This window comes from Hirundo rustica, chromosome 17, assembly GCF_015227805.2.
Source record: "Hirundo rustica isolate bHirRus1 chromosome 17, bHirRus1.pri.v3, whole genome shotgun sequence".
Lineage (NCBI taxonomy): Eukaryota > Metazoa > Chordata > Aves > Passeriformes > Hirundinidae > Hirundo > Hirundo rustica.
Genome location: NC_053466.1, coordinates 4,580,931 through 4,596,195, shown reverse-complemented (window position 1 = coordinate 4,596,195; position 15,265 = coordinate 4,580,931). Strand labels below are relative to the sequence as shown.

General features: G+C 59.4%; 2 protein-coding genes across 5 annotated transcripts in view; both read right to left on the bottom strand.

Moving 5' to 3' along the window:
* MYO18B (myosin XVIIIB) overlaps positions 1 to 7,946 on the bottom strand; it is a 58,620-nt gene extending 50,674 nt beyond the window's left edge. For all 4 annotated transcript variants that reach the window (XR_009208382.1, XM_058422768.1, XM_058422767.1 and 1 more), the window contains exons 1-11: positions 7,856 to 7,946; positions 6,726 to 6,785; positions 5,923 to 6,080; positions 4,668 to 5,819; positions 4,376 to 4,442; positions 4,101 to 4,213; positions 3,777 to 3,953; positions 2,709 to 2,907; positions 1,967 to 2,109; positions 936 to 1,036; positions 429 to 492 (exon numbers count right to left, since the gene is read on the bottom strand). Coding sequence is in view for 3 of the 4 variants with exons in the window: in XM_058422768.1 (XP_058278751.1) it covers positions 429 to 492; positions 936 to 1,036; positions 1,967 to 2,109; positions 2,709 to 2,907; positions 3,777 to 3,953; positions 4,101 to 4,213; positions 4,376 to 4,442; positions 4,668 to 5,819; positions 5,923 to 6,080; positions 6,726 to 6,762 (2,211 nt within the window). In the remaining variant the exon portion in view is untranslated. The remainder of the gene's footprint in view (positions 1 to 428; positions 493 to 935; positions 1,037 to 1,966; positions 2,110 to 2,708; positions 2,908 to 3,776; positions 3,954 to 4,100; positions 4,214 to 4,375; positions 4,443 to 4,667; positions 5,820 to 5,922; positions 6,081 to 6,725; positions 6,786 to 7,855) is intronic.
* Positions 7,947 to 9,045: 1,099 nt separating this feature from the next.
* The window catches only part of GRK3 (G protein-coupled receptor kinase 3), a 60,775-nt gene continuing 54,555 nt past the window's right edge, over positions 9,046 to 15,265 (bottom strand). Inside the window, exon 21 of the mRNA XM_040080727.1 lies at positions 9,046 to 15,256. Within this exon, the coding sequence (XP_039936661.1) occupies positions 15,095 to 15,256 (162 nt within the window). The 3' untranslated portion in view covers positions 9,046 to 15,094. The remainder of the gene's footprint in view (positions 15,257 to 15,265) is intronic.

Sequence of the window (15,265 nt, the reverse complement as noted above, 5' to 3'; positions counted from 1 at the left end):
TCTGCAGACAGCTCAGACTAATGAGGGGCCGGAGGTGGGGATCAGCTTTAACCCCTAAAATTCACACTCTGGGCTGCCCAAAGGATCCTCTTGCCCCTGGGATTTGCTGCTGCAGGGGAACATCAGGGGTAGGTGACCCTGGAGCAGCAAGATCTGGTCCCAGGGTGGCTGTGGCATCAGCAAACCCTGCCCCAGGCAGGGCAGCCCCAGTCCCAGCAGCTCCCCTGTGGCTGTCAGAGGGGTGCTGGGAGCTGTTTGGGCAGATCCTTCCTCACATCCCAACATTCCCTCCCTCCCCTCCAGGCTCCCAGCACAGTGGCATCATCACGAGTCACCCAGGAACCATGGACTCCAGGTCACCCTCTAACTGGTGGTGACAAAGGCGGGGGGCCCTGCAGAATCCCACTCCAGCATTTCCCTCTCCCTACCTTTGTGAAGGGTTTGATCCCAAAGGAATTGCTCTCAGCCGCCTGGTGCAGGTGCAGCATCGTCCTGGGGGTGGACACAAAAAAAAAAAAGTGAAAGTCAGGCTCCCTCCTTTGCCTGCCCTCAGCACCCCCAGGCACCCTCACAGCACCACCTGAGGGTGGGACAGGCCACCAGAGCACTGCCCCACGCAGGGACATGAGCCGGTGCACCAGGAGCCTTCTCCCAGGGACACATCCTGGGAGGAACCAGACGTGAGAGGGAAAGGGATCTCTGGCTCAGTTATCAGCCCAATTCCAGCTTCAGTGGAGGGGCAACAAAGCACCGGGAAATGCCCTCATTCCATGGAAAATCTCCGTATGCGCAGGGAGATCCCTGCAGCCCCATGAATGAAATTGCTCTCACAATCTCATTTCGGGGAGTCTCCAAACCCCATTGAGGGAGGGAATTGGGGTGTAAAGGATGGGGAATCCCAAGACAGCTCGGGGCTGTCGGAGCCTCACACCCACCTCTCTGCCACATCCAGCCCTGCCAGCAGCAGTGGGAAGATGTTGAAGCTGCTCTCTCCTTCGGGCTGCTGGGCAACGCGGGTCCTCTCCAGCAGCAAGGTCTGCAGAGGGAAGAGGGGACAGGGAGATGGGGAGATGCTCCTGGGAGCTGCCAAGGACAGGCTGGATTTCTCCTTGCAGGGACTCAGCGGGCTTTGGGGGCTGCTCCTCCCACCCAGGGCTGTGCCAGCAAGAGCTGAATCATGATCCAGGCATCAAGGGGCAACACTCCAGTGCGTGAAAGCAACACCCACGGTCCCTCTGAGCTTCCAGAGGTCTGGGCAGTGCCACGGCCCCAGCAAAGATGCTGCAGGATTGGGGTTGAGTCATTGCCTGGGCTCAAGAGAAGCCCAGCTCAGCTCCAGCCTTGCCAAAGGTGCTCAGGGGAGCCAGTAGTGAGTCTGCAGAGCCGGGGATCCCCATCCCAGACTGTCCCACGGATGTGCCAGGATGGTTCTGGTGATCCTAACAGGGACATTCCCCCTCCTGCACAAGGACAGCTCCACCAGCTCCCCGTGGGTGCCCAGGGCAGAGCAGGGGCAGCAGTGGGAAGCCCTGGTGCTCTCCAGGAGCAGACAAGGCTCCAGTCCTCTCCTCCCTCAGACAAGGCCCAGGGGCACAGGCAGCTGTGATTATAAAGAGCCTTTGATAAGAGCCCTGACGATGATAAAAGCCCTCTGAGGCTCAGCTCCAGGCGGCCTGAGGTGCTGTTAATGAAACGCTGAATTATACATTTCCTCATCAACATTTCATCCCAGCACTGCTCCGAGCTCCCTGCAGGGATGGGAACAGGCTGGGGGACCTCTCCACGCTGCTGAGAGAGCTTCTGCTTTGGGGACATTTGGGCAGCTCTGGTGTAGGAGGAGCAGGGAGCAGAACATCGCTCCTCGTGCCCAGCCTGGCTGGGAAATGCAGCACAGGGTTGGTTCATCCCCACCCCAAGGACCCCCATTTCCAGCCACAGCCCTCCCGTCTCGGCAGGTGACAGGTACCTGGAGGTGAGCAGCTGTGACCTGGCCGGTGGCACTGAAATCCAGGGACAGGACCATGGAGAAGCGCGTGGAACTGCTGCTGTGGCTGGTGGTCACTGAGCCAAAGGCTCCCAGGACTGTGAACATCGCCTGGATCTTCTCCACTGCAAAACCACCACCAGAGCCCCCTGAGCCGCCCTGCAGCTCTGGAGGAGCTCTCTGCTCCTGCCTCACCTCTGCCTGCTCCTCCCGGGGTCTGTCCCAGCACCGGGGGACCGGGCAGGCGTGGGGTCAGCGTCCCACACCGGGTGTACGCTGACAGGAAGGGGACATCCCGGCCTGCCCAGCCTGCTCCAGACCATCCCTCAGCCCTTTGCGAGAGCACGGTGTACCCGAGAGAGCTCCGAAATCCAACCCTGCCCTCCGAAACCACTGCCTGCGAGCAGCAGCGCTTCCTCCCGCGTCACCAGTAACCCGAGCAGGCGGGAAAGCGCTGCCCAGAGCGCCGGAGTCGTTCCGGTCATTCCCTCCCCGCTGCTCACGCTGGTGCTTATCAAAGCAGCAAATCTGGGGAGTCTGGGACGGGGACAGCGGCACTCGCGGCCACACTGGCGGCTCAGGAGCCACCCCAGGGGACACAAACCAGGGACCTGTGTGTCTGTGTGCCCCCAGCCGGCACAGGCTCTGTGTGCCCAGCACTGAGCATCCAGTGCCACCTGTGCCCGTTCCTGAGACCCTGCCTGTCTCTGAGACCCCACCATACCTGAGACCCTTCCGTCCAGGCTGCCCGCCGTGCCCACCAGGAACTCCAGAGCGCTCTGGCAGCACCGGGTCCTGCCGGCCCCGCTGTGCCCCAGGGGGATGATGGCCTGGTCCTGCCGCTGCATCAGCAGGTTCCTGTAGGCTCTGTGTGCCAGCGAGCAGATGTGCGGGGGAAGGTTGTCCCGCTTCCCCCTGGGGACCTGCGGGCAGGGAGGGAGTGGCAGAGCACATCCCAAACAGGCCTCTCAAGGAGAAAATCCTGAAGATATTCGCACTCGGGGTGATGATTTCTCCTCAGGGTGCAGAACCTCCCAAGACTGAGCCCTCAGAGCACCCCGAGCCCCAAGACCAAGCACCTCCAGAGCATTCCTGGCCATCGGAGCATCCCCTTTCCAAAACATCCCCGCTCCCGAGTGTCCCCACAGCATCCCAAGTCCCAAACGTCCTCAGAGTATTCCCAGTCCCGAATATCCCCAGGGTCCCGAGCGTCCCAGAGCAACCATAGTCCTGAATGTCCCCGCAGCAACTCTGATCCCAAACATCCCCTGAACATCCCCAGTCCCGAATGCCCCCTGAGCATCCCTGGTCCTGAACGTCCCCTGAGCATCCCCAGTCCCGAATGTCCCCTGAGCATCCCTGGTCCCAAATGTTCCCTGAGCATCCCCAGTCCCGAATGTCCCCTGAGCATCCCCGGTCCCGAATGTCCCCTGAGCATCCCCAGTCCCGAATGTCCCCTGAGCATCCCCAGTCCCGAATGTCCCCTGAGCATCCCCAGTCCAAACGTCCCCTGAGCATCCCCGGTCCCGAATGTCCCCTGAGCATCCCCGGTCCAAACATCCCCTGAGCATCCCCGGTCCCAAACATCCCCTGAGCATCCCCGGTCCCAAACGTCCCCTGAGCATCCCCGGTCCCGAATGTCCCCTGAGCATCCCGACTGTCCCCGCACTGTGACGGTCCCACGGTGCCACCTGCCGGCCCCGCCGCGCCCGGCGCCCTCCGCCACTGTCCCCAGGAGGGTTGGTGGCCGCTGCCCAGGGGATGTCCCGCTGCGCCAGGTCCCTTCTCTCACCTTCCCGGCTCCTCCGGCGGGCGCGGGGCCGGTGGCGATGGCCACCAGGCTGGACCCCGCGTAGGTGCAGGGCAGGCGGGCGCGGTAGCGCTGCCGCAGCGTGTTCAGGACGCTGCACTCGTTGAGGCTGACGAGCGCGGCCAGATCCTCGGCCTGGTCCAGGCTGGGGGGGTTGGTCTGCGGGAGGAGAGGCAGAGACCCCTCGAGTTCTGCCGGGGCACAGCCAGCCCGGGACGATGGCTGGAGGAGCATCATCGTGCCCGGGCACTGTCCTGCAGCGGGGCTCCTGTCCCCGCTCCCGCCCGGGCTGGGGAAGGGTCTCACCCTCTGCACGCTGTCCTCGTCCACCTCGGTGACGGTGCCATCCTCGTCCCGGCGCACCCTCACCCTCCCGGCCGGCAGCTCCGGGGTCCCCACGTCTGGCTTCAGCTGCGTGGCTGAACGAGAGGCGGGTGAGTGTCCCCAGCGTGGGGCAGCGCGGGGCACAGCCGGCTGTGGCCTGGGGAGATGCCGAGGGGACAAAGCCAACCCCGGCCCCAGCGCCCGGAGCCTGCTCTGCTCCCGACGCGTCTCATGCAGGGCAGAGGAGGGAGAGTTACCGAGTGTGAACCCGTCCTGCTGGATCAGCCAGACCTTCTCTGCCTCGTACCAAACGTCCCTGGGAGCCTGGGGAGAGAAGAGAGGGGAGTTGGGCAGGAGCAGGAGGAGAGCTGAGCTGAACAAACAGCTTTTGCCCCATGGACAGGGACATTTCCACACTCCTGCCCCTCTGCTGCCCGCCCATCCAGGCCCGGGGTCCCACCAGCCCAGCCCACGGGAACGGGAGGAGATGCATGAAACCAGAAATCTGCATCAGTGCCCCGAAACCCAGATAACACCCCAACACATTACCTGCTCCTTGTCCGTGCTCTCGCCCGATGCCTCTTTATCCTGGTCTTTTTCCATGCTCTTGCTCGTCTCTTTGCTTGTTCCCGATGTTTCTTTAGCCTGGTCCTTTTCCATGCTCTTGCCAATCCCTTCGCTCTCTTTCAGCATCTCTTTACCCTTTCCCAGCTCTTCCTTCACCTTCCCCACCTCTTTTCCCACATCTGTGGACTTCTCTTGGATCCCTCCCGGCTCCCCCTTGACACCCTCTGACTTGTTGGTGTTTTTTTCAGGCTTTTTGATCTCCTTTGGCTCCTTCTTGCCACGTCCAACATCTTTCTTCATCTTCTCTGGCTCTTTCCTGGCTGACAACAGCTCCCACTGGGCTTTCACCTTGGCTAGGGGCTCCTCGCGCCTCGGGGCTGTCCCCTTCTCCTTGGTGCTCTCAGTGACTGTCCCCTTCTCCTTTTTGGTGGTCTCAAGGACTGTCCCCTTCTCCTTGGTGGTCTCAGTGACTGTCCCCTTCTCCTTTTTGGTGGTGTCAAGGACTGTCCCCTTCTCCTTGGTGGTCTCAAGGACTGTCCCCTTCTCCTTCTTGGTGGTCTCAGGGACTGTCCCCTTGGCCACGTTCCCTTCCTTCGCTGGGACTTTGCTGCCTTGCTGGGGGCCCTGGCTGGGTGCAGGGGCTGGAGCTGGGGGGCTGCCCCCCAGGAAGGAGTCCCTGAGGCTCTTCCCAGGCCACAATGGCTTTCCCACTTTGGGAGCCCCTGGGCGAGGGGTCTCTGCCAGTTTGGGGGTGGTCTCTGATGGTTTGGAAGAAGCCTCTGCTGTTTTAGGGGATGTTTCTGCTGGTTTTGAGGATGCCTCTGCTGGTTTTCGGGGGGTCTCTGCTCTCTTTGGGGGTGTCTCTGCCAGTTTGGGGACAGGTGCTGCTGTTTTGGGGGACGTTTCTGCTTTTTTGGGGGTCGCCTCTGCCGGTTTGGGGGCAGGCGCTGCCGGGCCAGGTGCAGGGGCCGGGATTTTGCTGGGGACAGTCCCCGGCACAGCCTTCTCAGGGGGCAGCTCCTTGTGCGGGGGGGCCGTGACCCCCTTGGCCCCCTGCCCCTCTGCCTTCAGCCCGTTCCGCAGCGGCCCCTCGGCGGCTCCCCCTCCTCCGGCCTCGCCGTCCTTCTCCGTGGGCTGCCGAGCAAAGGAGAGGAGCCGGGTGTGACCCCTGGGGACACCTGGGGACACTTGGGGACACCCAGCTCCCCGGCGCTGCCCGAGCTCCCGCAGCGCTCACCTCCTCCTTGGTGCCCACCCTGCTCTCCTTCCTCCGCCGCGCCGCCTTGGCCTCCTGCTCCGTCTCCCTCACGAGCTGCCTGATGAACCCCCCCGGGATGACCGACAGCAGCAGGGGGGGTGCAGACGGGGGTGGCCCCCGGTCCTCGTCACGGATCTGGGGTTGGGAGCAGAGGGGGGTCACGGGGCAGGCACAGGGACAGGAGCCAGCGCAGCAGGGCTGAGCACCAGCACCCTGCCCGGGCTGAGGCGCTGCCCGGTGACACACCAGGCTGGCTCAGGGATGCTGTGGGAGCAGAAGCACCGGGAAAAGCCCAGAGAGAAGCGCCCGGATTGGTGCAGCCCCCGAGGGCTGGCGCAGCAGGAGCCCAGGTGCGCTGCCAGCTCTGCTCTGTGCCAGCAGCACCGGAGGAACCGTCCCGGCTGCAGCCAGGCAAGAAGCAGCTCCAGCATCACCGCAGCATCACCACAGCTCCAGCGTCACATGCAGCCTTGCAGGTCCCTCCGTGCCAGGCCTCAGAGCAAAACCAACTCCACTTCCCGCAGCTTTTGCAGCAGCAGCAGCATCACACCCTGCGGCCTCCTGCCAGGCCCACCCAGGCAGGCAAAGCCCACTCAAACCACAACACTCGGGCTGTGAAGGAGCCCGGGAGCCAGGGACACGGACGCAGCACGAGGAAATGCACAGGGGGCTGTGGGGATGAGACCCCGGGTCAGTGACACCCCCCCAGCACTGAGCTCCCCGGCAGCCCGAGCACCCGGCCCCGAAACACCACCAGTGCCGGCCTGGACAGAGACTTTCCTTCTGCTCCCAGAGCGCCAGGCGCGAGGAGATGGCCATGGCGGCGGCGAGGCAGGACGGCGCTGTGCGGAGACACGCGGGGACACGCCGGGCAGAGAGAGAGCAGAGAGTTAGCCAGGGGCTGCTGCCGGCCCCAGGGCTGTGCCAGGCCGGCAGCACCGTGACCTTGCCGGGCGTTGCCCACCTGAGCTGGCCGCACCGAGGGGCGGCAGCGCTGGGGAGGGCGAGGCCACCAGCAGCGACCAGGGCAGCGCGGGGAGGTGGCGGCGCAGAGGGTCGGTGGCAAGGGGGTGACGGCGGGACCCCACGGCCCCAGGCTGGGTGGCAGCAGGAGCCCGTCCGTGCCCCACTTGGGGCTGACCCCGGCTTCACCTGTCGGGATCATTCATGCACCGAGCGCGTCGGGGCTCGCACGGCGCTGCCGTGCCTCTCCGGCAGCCGCATCTCCTTGTACAGTAAAGGGCAGGAGCGGCCAGGAGCGGGCCGGGAATGTCACTCGCCTTCTCGGGAGGCTGCCCCGGGCGCCACGTGCCCTCAGGGACCGGCGCTGCCCCCGCGCTGTCCCCCCACAGCCATCGGGGAGAACCGGCCCCGATGGCACCGCGGAGCCCGGAGGCGGCGAGCGGCAGGGCATTGTCACCCCCCGGCCGGACAGAGACCCTCCGCACACGGGGAAACTGAGGCACGGAGGGGACGTGCCTTGACCAAGCACCCAGAGAGGCTCCAGCTGGGACCACCATCCCCAGCACCGCGCTCCCTCCGCTCAGGATGCAGCCCCGGGGCCGCGGGCGTTTGGATCTGGTCCTTAGCTTGGCACCCGCTCCTGCTGCCACCCAGGACCCGCTGCCACCCTGGGCCGTGCCACGAGCCGAGGCCATCGAGGGGTCCCCGCCCTGCACAGGGCAGGGAGCAGCTGTCCCGTCCCCATCCGCGCTCCCGTCCCTGCCCTGCCGCGCTCCTTCCCGCAGCGCAGCCCCGCGTCTGGAAGCCGCCCCCGGAGCCGGGGCTGCCGCTACCGCCATCCATTCCCAACTAAAAATAGCCCTCCCGACCGAGGGGCCGCCGGCCCGGAGCACCCACAGAACCCGGGCGGACCCCGACCCCCACCCCGGGGCCCCCCAGGAGCCCGTACCTGGTGGCTGCTGGGCGCGGATGTCCCGCACCGGCCCCGGGCTCCGCGGGACCCCGGCGAGCCGAGAGCGGCGGCGGCAGCGCGGGGAGCGCCGAGAGGGTCAGCAGCCGCCTCCCCCCGCCCCCGCCGCGGTGGCAGCTGAGGTGACACATGTCACTGCTAAAAATACCCGCGGCGGTGGCACCGGGGCCTCGGCTGGGGAGAGGCGGCGGCAGCGCGGGGCCCTCCTGGTCCTTGGCCCCTGCGCCGGCTGGCACACGTGTGTCACCCGTGCCCTCCCCGGCACACGCGTGTCACCCGTGCCCTCCCCGGCACGCACACCTCTGCACCCCAAAGGATTGGGGGAACCGCTCCGGTTGGGTGTGAGCCCCCCCCAGAGCATCCTGGCGCTGCCCGAGGGGGACACCCTGGGCTGGGAGCCCAGCACGGGGCTCCCCAGAGCACCCCAGATCCCCCCACTAGCCCCGAGATGGGGCCGAGCTGGAGGAGGACCCAAAGCAGAGCTCAAAATAGCCCCTGGCACCAGCAGCAGCATGGTCAGCACCTGGCAGGGGCAGGTGGGAGGGGAGCGGCAGAGCGGACACGTGGTGACCGCATGGGGAAAAGGGTGACCCCACGGGGCCCAGCAGGACCTGTGTGACACGTGGCCCAGCACCCAAGAGCCAGGCAGGGTGCAGGTCACCAGCTCAGGCCAAGTCCAGCTGCAAAGGGGCAATGTCCCCACCTCGGCCACTCCGCGTGTGACCCAAAAGCTCCACGGACACGCCCAGGGCATTGCCACCCACAGCCAGAATGGCTCCGGTAGTAAGGAAACAGGACTGCCTGGAGTCGCCTGGCAGGAGACTCAGGGCTGGCTGAGCATCTCAGCAACCTCAATCCCAGCTGGGGGAACACATGGTTTCCATGACTCCTCCCAGGTGACACTGCAGCCACGGGAGAGCCTGGCCACTGTGGGTGCAAAGCCACCCTGGGTCACCTATCACACACCTCCCAGCCCCTCCCGGCACCGCCAGCACCGTCTCACCCGCAGGACACAGCCGGCGCATCCCTCGGAAAAACCAGGACAAACCCAGGGCTGGGGGAATGGACTTACCTGCCATGGGGCAGCGAGGTGTGGGGTGCATCCAGCGGCGCCCTCACGGCCGGCACGGGAAAGGGACGGGCGACACGGAAAGAACGAGACGCCAGCGCACACGCAAAGGACGGCTTTTATTGGGGTCTGGTCGTAGGAGAGCACTGACCAACACACAGAAGCAGCTTAGCTGTGCCAAAATAATCCGTTAAAAAAATACTGGCGGCAAGAACCGAGTGTGGCACACCCGCCACGACGGGGCTGTAAACTCCGGGACAGTCCGTGAGGAGCGAGGCCACAGCTCGCAGGCACCGGGACCCTCCTCCCCACAATAAATATGGAAAGAGCCAAGTACATAAAACAAGGAATGATCTCATCGATACAATATCTAAAGTTATTTACAGATCCTGGCTTTGCTTACCATTAATTACACATTTTGGACAGGTTCTCTTTCGATCGTCTCCTTCATCGCGAGTAGCTGTTCGTGTGAATCTGCTCTTTGTTTTGTTTTAAAGGACCTCGTGAGGCACTGGAAGTGCTCACAAACCCCCTCTCCGAGGATGCTCCTGCTTTATTCTGTTTTTCACGCACATTTTCTTTTGTGCCATCTCACCCACTGCCCGCTCTCTCTGTTTCCCTGAGGAGAAGATGCCTGCTACCAACAGCAGCCTCTTCCCAGCCCATCTCCTTTTCCAGCCTGGAAAACACAGCGTGTCACACAAACCCAGACCAACCTGGCCCTGGACAAAGCCCCCCTTCCTGCAGCTGTCCCCAGGTTCTCTGCCAAATCCCTGCCTGGACACACCCCAGGCCAGCAGCAGCAGTCTCATCACTGTCCCCACCACGGCACCTTTCCAGGGGTGACACCAAGGAGCCACAATGCCACCGGCACAGTCTCACCCACCACCAGCTCGCCCCTCCCTCCAGGAACAGCTCACCCCAAAATCCAATGGGATCAGAGAGGGAAAGGGGAAAGAAGGCAGAGACTGCTCCTGGGGAGCACAGCAGGGATCCCTCCCTGCCCCAGGCAGCCCCTCCAGCAAGGAGAGAACTTCTGCAGCAGGAAAATGCCACGTTTCACCCCAGAAATGCCACGGGGATCAGCTCTGACCAGCACAGACCCCCAGGCCCATCACTATGGAAACTGAGAGCACACAATGTTATACCTCGGGTATTCCTCAAACTGCACGGGCCGTGCTCATGACCCCAATTATTTTTAGGAACTGAGCGACCTGCTCAACTTCGGGCTATTTCTGTACCTCCCTGGGGATGGAGGTGCTGGGGCTGGCTCTGCAGGTGTGCCCAGATGTGCCCAGCAGAGGCAGCTCCAGGACCCACAGGGGTTCCTGCCTGGCTGTCACCCACCCCACGCCTGCAGGGCCCCGGGTGGCCGCTCTCCTCCTGGGATGTGACACCCAGCAGGGCCCTGCCCCGGCTCCGGGATCTGCTACATCAGGCACAGGATCCTGTTTTTGAGGATCAGGCGATCCCCCTCACGCACCAAACCCATCTCCAGTGAGGACATTTTGGGTCCTGCAGCCCAGCCCCGTGCCCGGCGCTCCAGGCTCTGCAATTCCCCGATGGCTGAGCTGGATCAAACACCACTGACTGCCACCTTGCCCCAATTTAGGGCATTAATTCTCTTTAACTCAGCTCAGGCTCCCGTGAATAAACACTTGCTCTGGGAATGCTGAGGGATAAAGGAGAAATTTGGAATTATCCCATCGAGGGGTGGATTTGCAGGAGTTTTCCAGATGTTTCCGCCTCCAGGAGCCACCTGAGATGGACCTGACAGAGCCTGGAGTCCCTGTGCTGGGAGAGAAGGGCTGCACAGCCTCAGGGAGTCTATCCCTACTTTGTCATGAAAAACAGAATAAAGCTGGCTGATCCTGCTTGAAAGGAGCTGCCACTTCCATACATACATGGAGCAGAAATTCTGTGGAATGTCAGAAGTTGGAGAAACATGTATTTAATAAATAATATAAAATGCTTTTTTTTTTCTGTTAAAATAGAATTCTCGGGTTTATACCTACAGAGCATAGCAACCTTTACATAAACAAAATAAAGCTGAGTCTGTGATGATTAGTTTAACACAAAATAAAAATACAATTTAACAATAGTATTAAAACAGCCAATGTTCCATCCACACAATATGTACACCATGGAATAGAAACCAACAGGAAACAAAAGTAGATTATCTTGAAACTCCTCAGACATTTGGATATACATATTTTCTCTGTATATTTTAGATATTTTCCTTTTTTTTTATTTTTACAATATTAAAATTAATACTATGCTTTGTCAAAATACGCTTTTCAGATTTTTTTTTTCCTTTAGTTTGCGGAACCGAGTCATTCCTTATATTAATCAACACAACTAGAATTATTTATTGTCTACTGTACACTTCCAACAGTCCTTCCCTCTGGGGATATTTCGGGTGCAAACACCTCAGAGGCGCAGGAGCCGTGTCACTGCCACGTGCTGGGAGGTGACACCGCCGTGCCAACGGCTGCGGGACACGGATATGGACACGGAATCAAGGGACCTGGTCCTACAGCTGACCATCTACCAGGGGAAAGAGAGACTCAGAGCTCCAGGGATTTTTCAGAGCCCCAGGGATTTCACTCCTCATGGGCTGATTCACTGCAAACCCGAGGAATGACGATGCCCCAGCGCCGGGGCTGGTCCTGCTCAGGGAACACCAACCCCGAGAGCCCCCCTGGGCACCAGCAGCGGCCACCATGGGCAGGATCACAACCCAAACAAGGCTTTTTTAGCACAAACCAGTGTTCCCAGCACCTCCACGCTGGGCTGCAGACACCTGATTTATCTCAAAGCCAGACCCAACTTGGCAGTTCAGTTTCTGGGTTTTCCCCCCCTTGATAGAAGTGGGAGAGGAAAATCTTCCACTGGGTTTCGAAAGGGGAGGTGCTGAATCGCAGAATCTGGAATATCCTGAGCTGGAAGGGACCCGTGAGGATCATCAAGAGTCTAACTCCTGGTCCTGCTCAGGGCAGCCCCAAGAAATTAAGGAAAACTTGAAATGTGACTAAGCCAAGGTCTATCCCCAGAGTTGCTCCCTCCCTACCTGCCAGGCTTCCCTTCCCAGACACGCTTCCAGCTATTATTAGCCTGCTCCAAGATTTTTTGAAGCCTGCTGGGGGGTGGGGGAACATACCAGGAATGCCAATCCCAGCTGGATCCACTCCAGCATTACTCCAGCTTCTCTCACAGCAGCACTTGGGGAAGAACCCGTGAGACTGCAGCCGAGGCTCTGCTGGACCAGGGACAAGAACACAAAAAGCTCAAACACAACTAAAAGGAAGAAGATTTACACTTGGAGAAGTCAATGGCCAACACTTGGATGAAGGATTGAAAAAAAAAAAAAAAAAAAAAAAAAAAAAAAAAAAAAAAAAAAGCACATAAAACATCCCACAGTAAACGTTCCTTTAGCATTTCATGAATTTGCAAAATAATTAGCAAATAAAGGAGGGATCCTAAGCACACAGCCAAAGACCCTCCTGCAAATTAACACCACCAGAAATCTTTGTCCAAAACAAAAACTTCAGAGACTCTGGTTCCTACACCAGGAAGGAGCAGCCTGGGGCAGTATCCAGGAGTTTTTGGTTTGGAGGGTGCAATTCCAGCTCTCCCTCCACACCAGCACATCCAGTCACTTCCACACAGAGCCCCATTTCTTACTGGGATCCCACCCTCATTCAGGAGTTTGTCACTGTGACAACCTCTCCTCTCCTGGCTGCACGGTTAGATGCAAGTCACAAAAATAAAGCTATTTTCAACTGTCGATAAATCAGCTGGCTAAAGAAATCCAAATCTCTTCCTGCCCCTCCCATCGGAGGTTGGATGGGGCAGCAAGGAGCACGAGAATGAGGATATTCCAGGGCCATCCCAACTCCCATCACGTTCCAGAATAAATGTATTTCCCTAAGTCAACGTACAGCCTTCATTTCATATAAAATCTCTGGGTTTGAGGCACAATTTCCCAGCTGATGACCTGCTCCTCCCTCAGTGACATCGGCACCGGAATCCGCCGGCAGGGAGCGAGAGTGAAATCCAGCCACGGAAAATAACTGGAGGAGAAGAACGGAACTGAGCAGGGACTAAGAAAGTAAAAACAAGTTACACAAGAACGGTGAGAAGGTTTTGACACCATCTGAGGGCTTTTTTCTAAATCAAGGAGGAAAATACGAGCATTGCATGGTATTGTAGGGAGAGCTGAACCACAGCCAGGATGAGACGTTTTTTATCCCGAACACTTTTTAAATACCACACACAGAATCATGGAATCGTTTTAGGTTGGAAAACACCTCCAAGATCATCAAGTCCAACCACTGACCAGTCACCTCTGACACTGCTCCTTACAGAGGAGCTGAGATGCTCAACAGGAATGACAAGAGAGCCTGGTGCTGTTTACACAGAATAATTTGGAAAATAAACATGGGAGAAAAAACGTCATTGAAAGAAGCCACTTTCTCAGGGGGTATTTTCCAGAACGCATTTTCCCTTTGGTGCAGCCCCGGGTGGTCAGCCAGGGTTTGCACAAGCTGTGCAGCAAACGCAGCCCCCGTGCAGAAGCAAACAGAGCCACTTGTACTACTCCTCTCCAAGGGACTCCGTGGTGATCGGACAGCCACACACGCTCGACAAACCACGCACAAATTCCGCTCCCACTCACACAGGCACAGCTCCGCTGTCTTCAGGGACTGTGAGAGTTGTACCTCTGTAGCTGGGAAGAAAAATCTTCTCTAAGCTGTTCACTGAATTGGAAAAACAGCTTAAGTTCAGCCCTGACCTCTCACTTAGAAAACACCGCAACACCCAGGGCAAGGCCCAGCTTAAAGCTGTGGGACAGCTCAGGATTAGATCTTTCCTTCAGCATCACTTTCCACCCAACACACCTGATGCCTCTAGGTAGAATTAACATGAACCTGACGTTTGATCAGCTCATCCTGCCAGTTCCACGCTCAGTTTTCTCACACTGGTCTCACTGGGGGCAGCTTGAACTCTTCAGAACAGAAAATGAGAGATCCTTTCCCCAGCCGAGCTGTGATATGTGCACGAACCTCCTGGGCCGGGCTCCAGGGGGAACTGGGGATTTCTGGGGATTTCTAAGCTATGGGAACACACCTGTGTACAGCAGAGGAGGATCCCGAGTCCCAGGACTGAGGAGCGATCCGGGATACGTACCGAGGTACCCACGCACACCGGAACCCAGCACACGCTCTAGAATGCACTGGATTTGAGTAATTTCTATTTTTTTTTTTTTAATTTTTTAAAAAGTGCAGTTGACCTGAAATGGAAAAGAACTGTCTTTTATGTTCTCTGTAAACTTGTCAAAAGGAATCTGCTCTTTTAAAAACTGTGCTAAAATAGTCAATTTATACAACAGAGCACTAGATGAAGCTACCATAAATTCCTCTTCACCAATTATTACTCTATTGTGTCAGTTATAGTACTGCATATACGTAGAAGAAGCAAAATGGTGGTAGCTACTATTAGTGAGTACAACAAACCCCAGGGAATAATTCGAGTTCAACGCTCCCACGAAGTAGCAATAACATTTAAACCACAGGACAGTTAGAATTCAGTACTTTGAAGTGCATCGGAGTCACGCTGTTGATCATCAGCAGTATGGAGCAAGGTTATCAGAGAGTTCAGCAGTAAAATTGTCGGGAAGGACACGGCGACACGACAGAGCGAGGGGCGCCCGCCGCCACGGGCCGGGCGGCGGCTCCGGCTCCGTCGGTGTCACCGCGGGAGCGTCACCCAGCCAGCAGCGCCCGCGCCGCCCCCGAGCGAGGGCGCGGCACGGGAAAAAGCCTCTTCCTTCCAGCAGTAGTTCCAGAGGGACGGAGCTGGGCCGGGCCCTGCCGGGGGTGGGGACACGCGTGGGAGCAAGGAGCAGCTTCTCCGCTCGGTGACCTCCAGCGCTGCCAGGAGCGGGGGCCGACCCCGCCAACCCTTCCAGTCCGCACAGCCCCCGGAGACAGAGTCCTGACGCGATCCCACGCTGTAAACATCGAATTCCTCCTCCTCCGAGCGCGTCCCGCGTCCAGGACTGCACAAAGTCATTCGTTCACAAGGATTCTGGGACACTCTGCAGGTTCACCAAGCGGCTCTCCCTGTGGGAGCGCGGTCGGTGTCTCCTACAGCCCGTTGCTGTTCCTGTGGCTGAGCGGGGGCTTCGAGAGCTCTACGACCGTGGAGCGGGATTTATTGAGGAACTTTGGAGCCCGGCGCAGCAACCTCTGGGCCTCGGTGAAAGCCTCTGTCAGCTCTTTTTTCCACTGAACGAACTCGGGGTCGCTCTGCAAGAG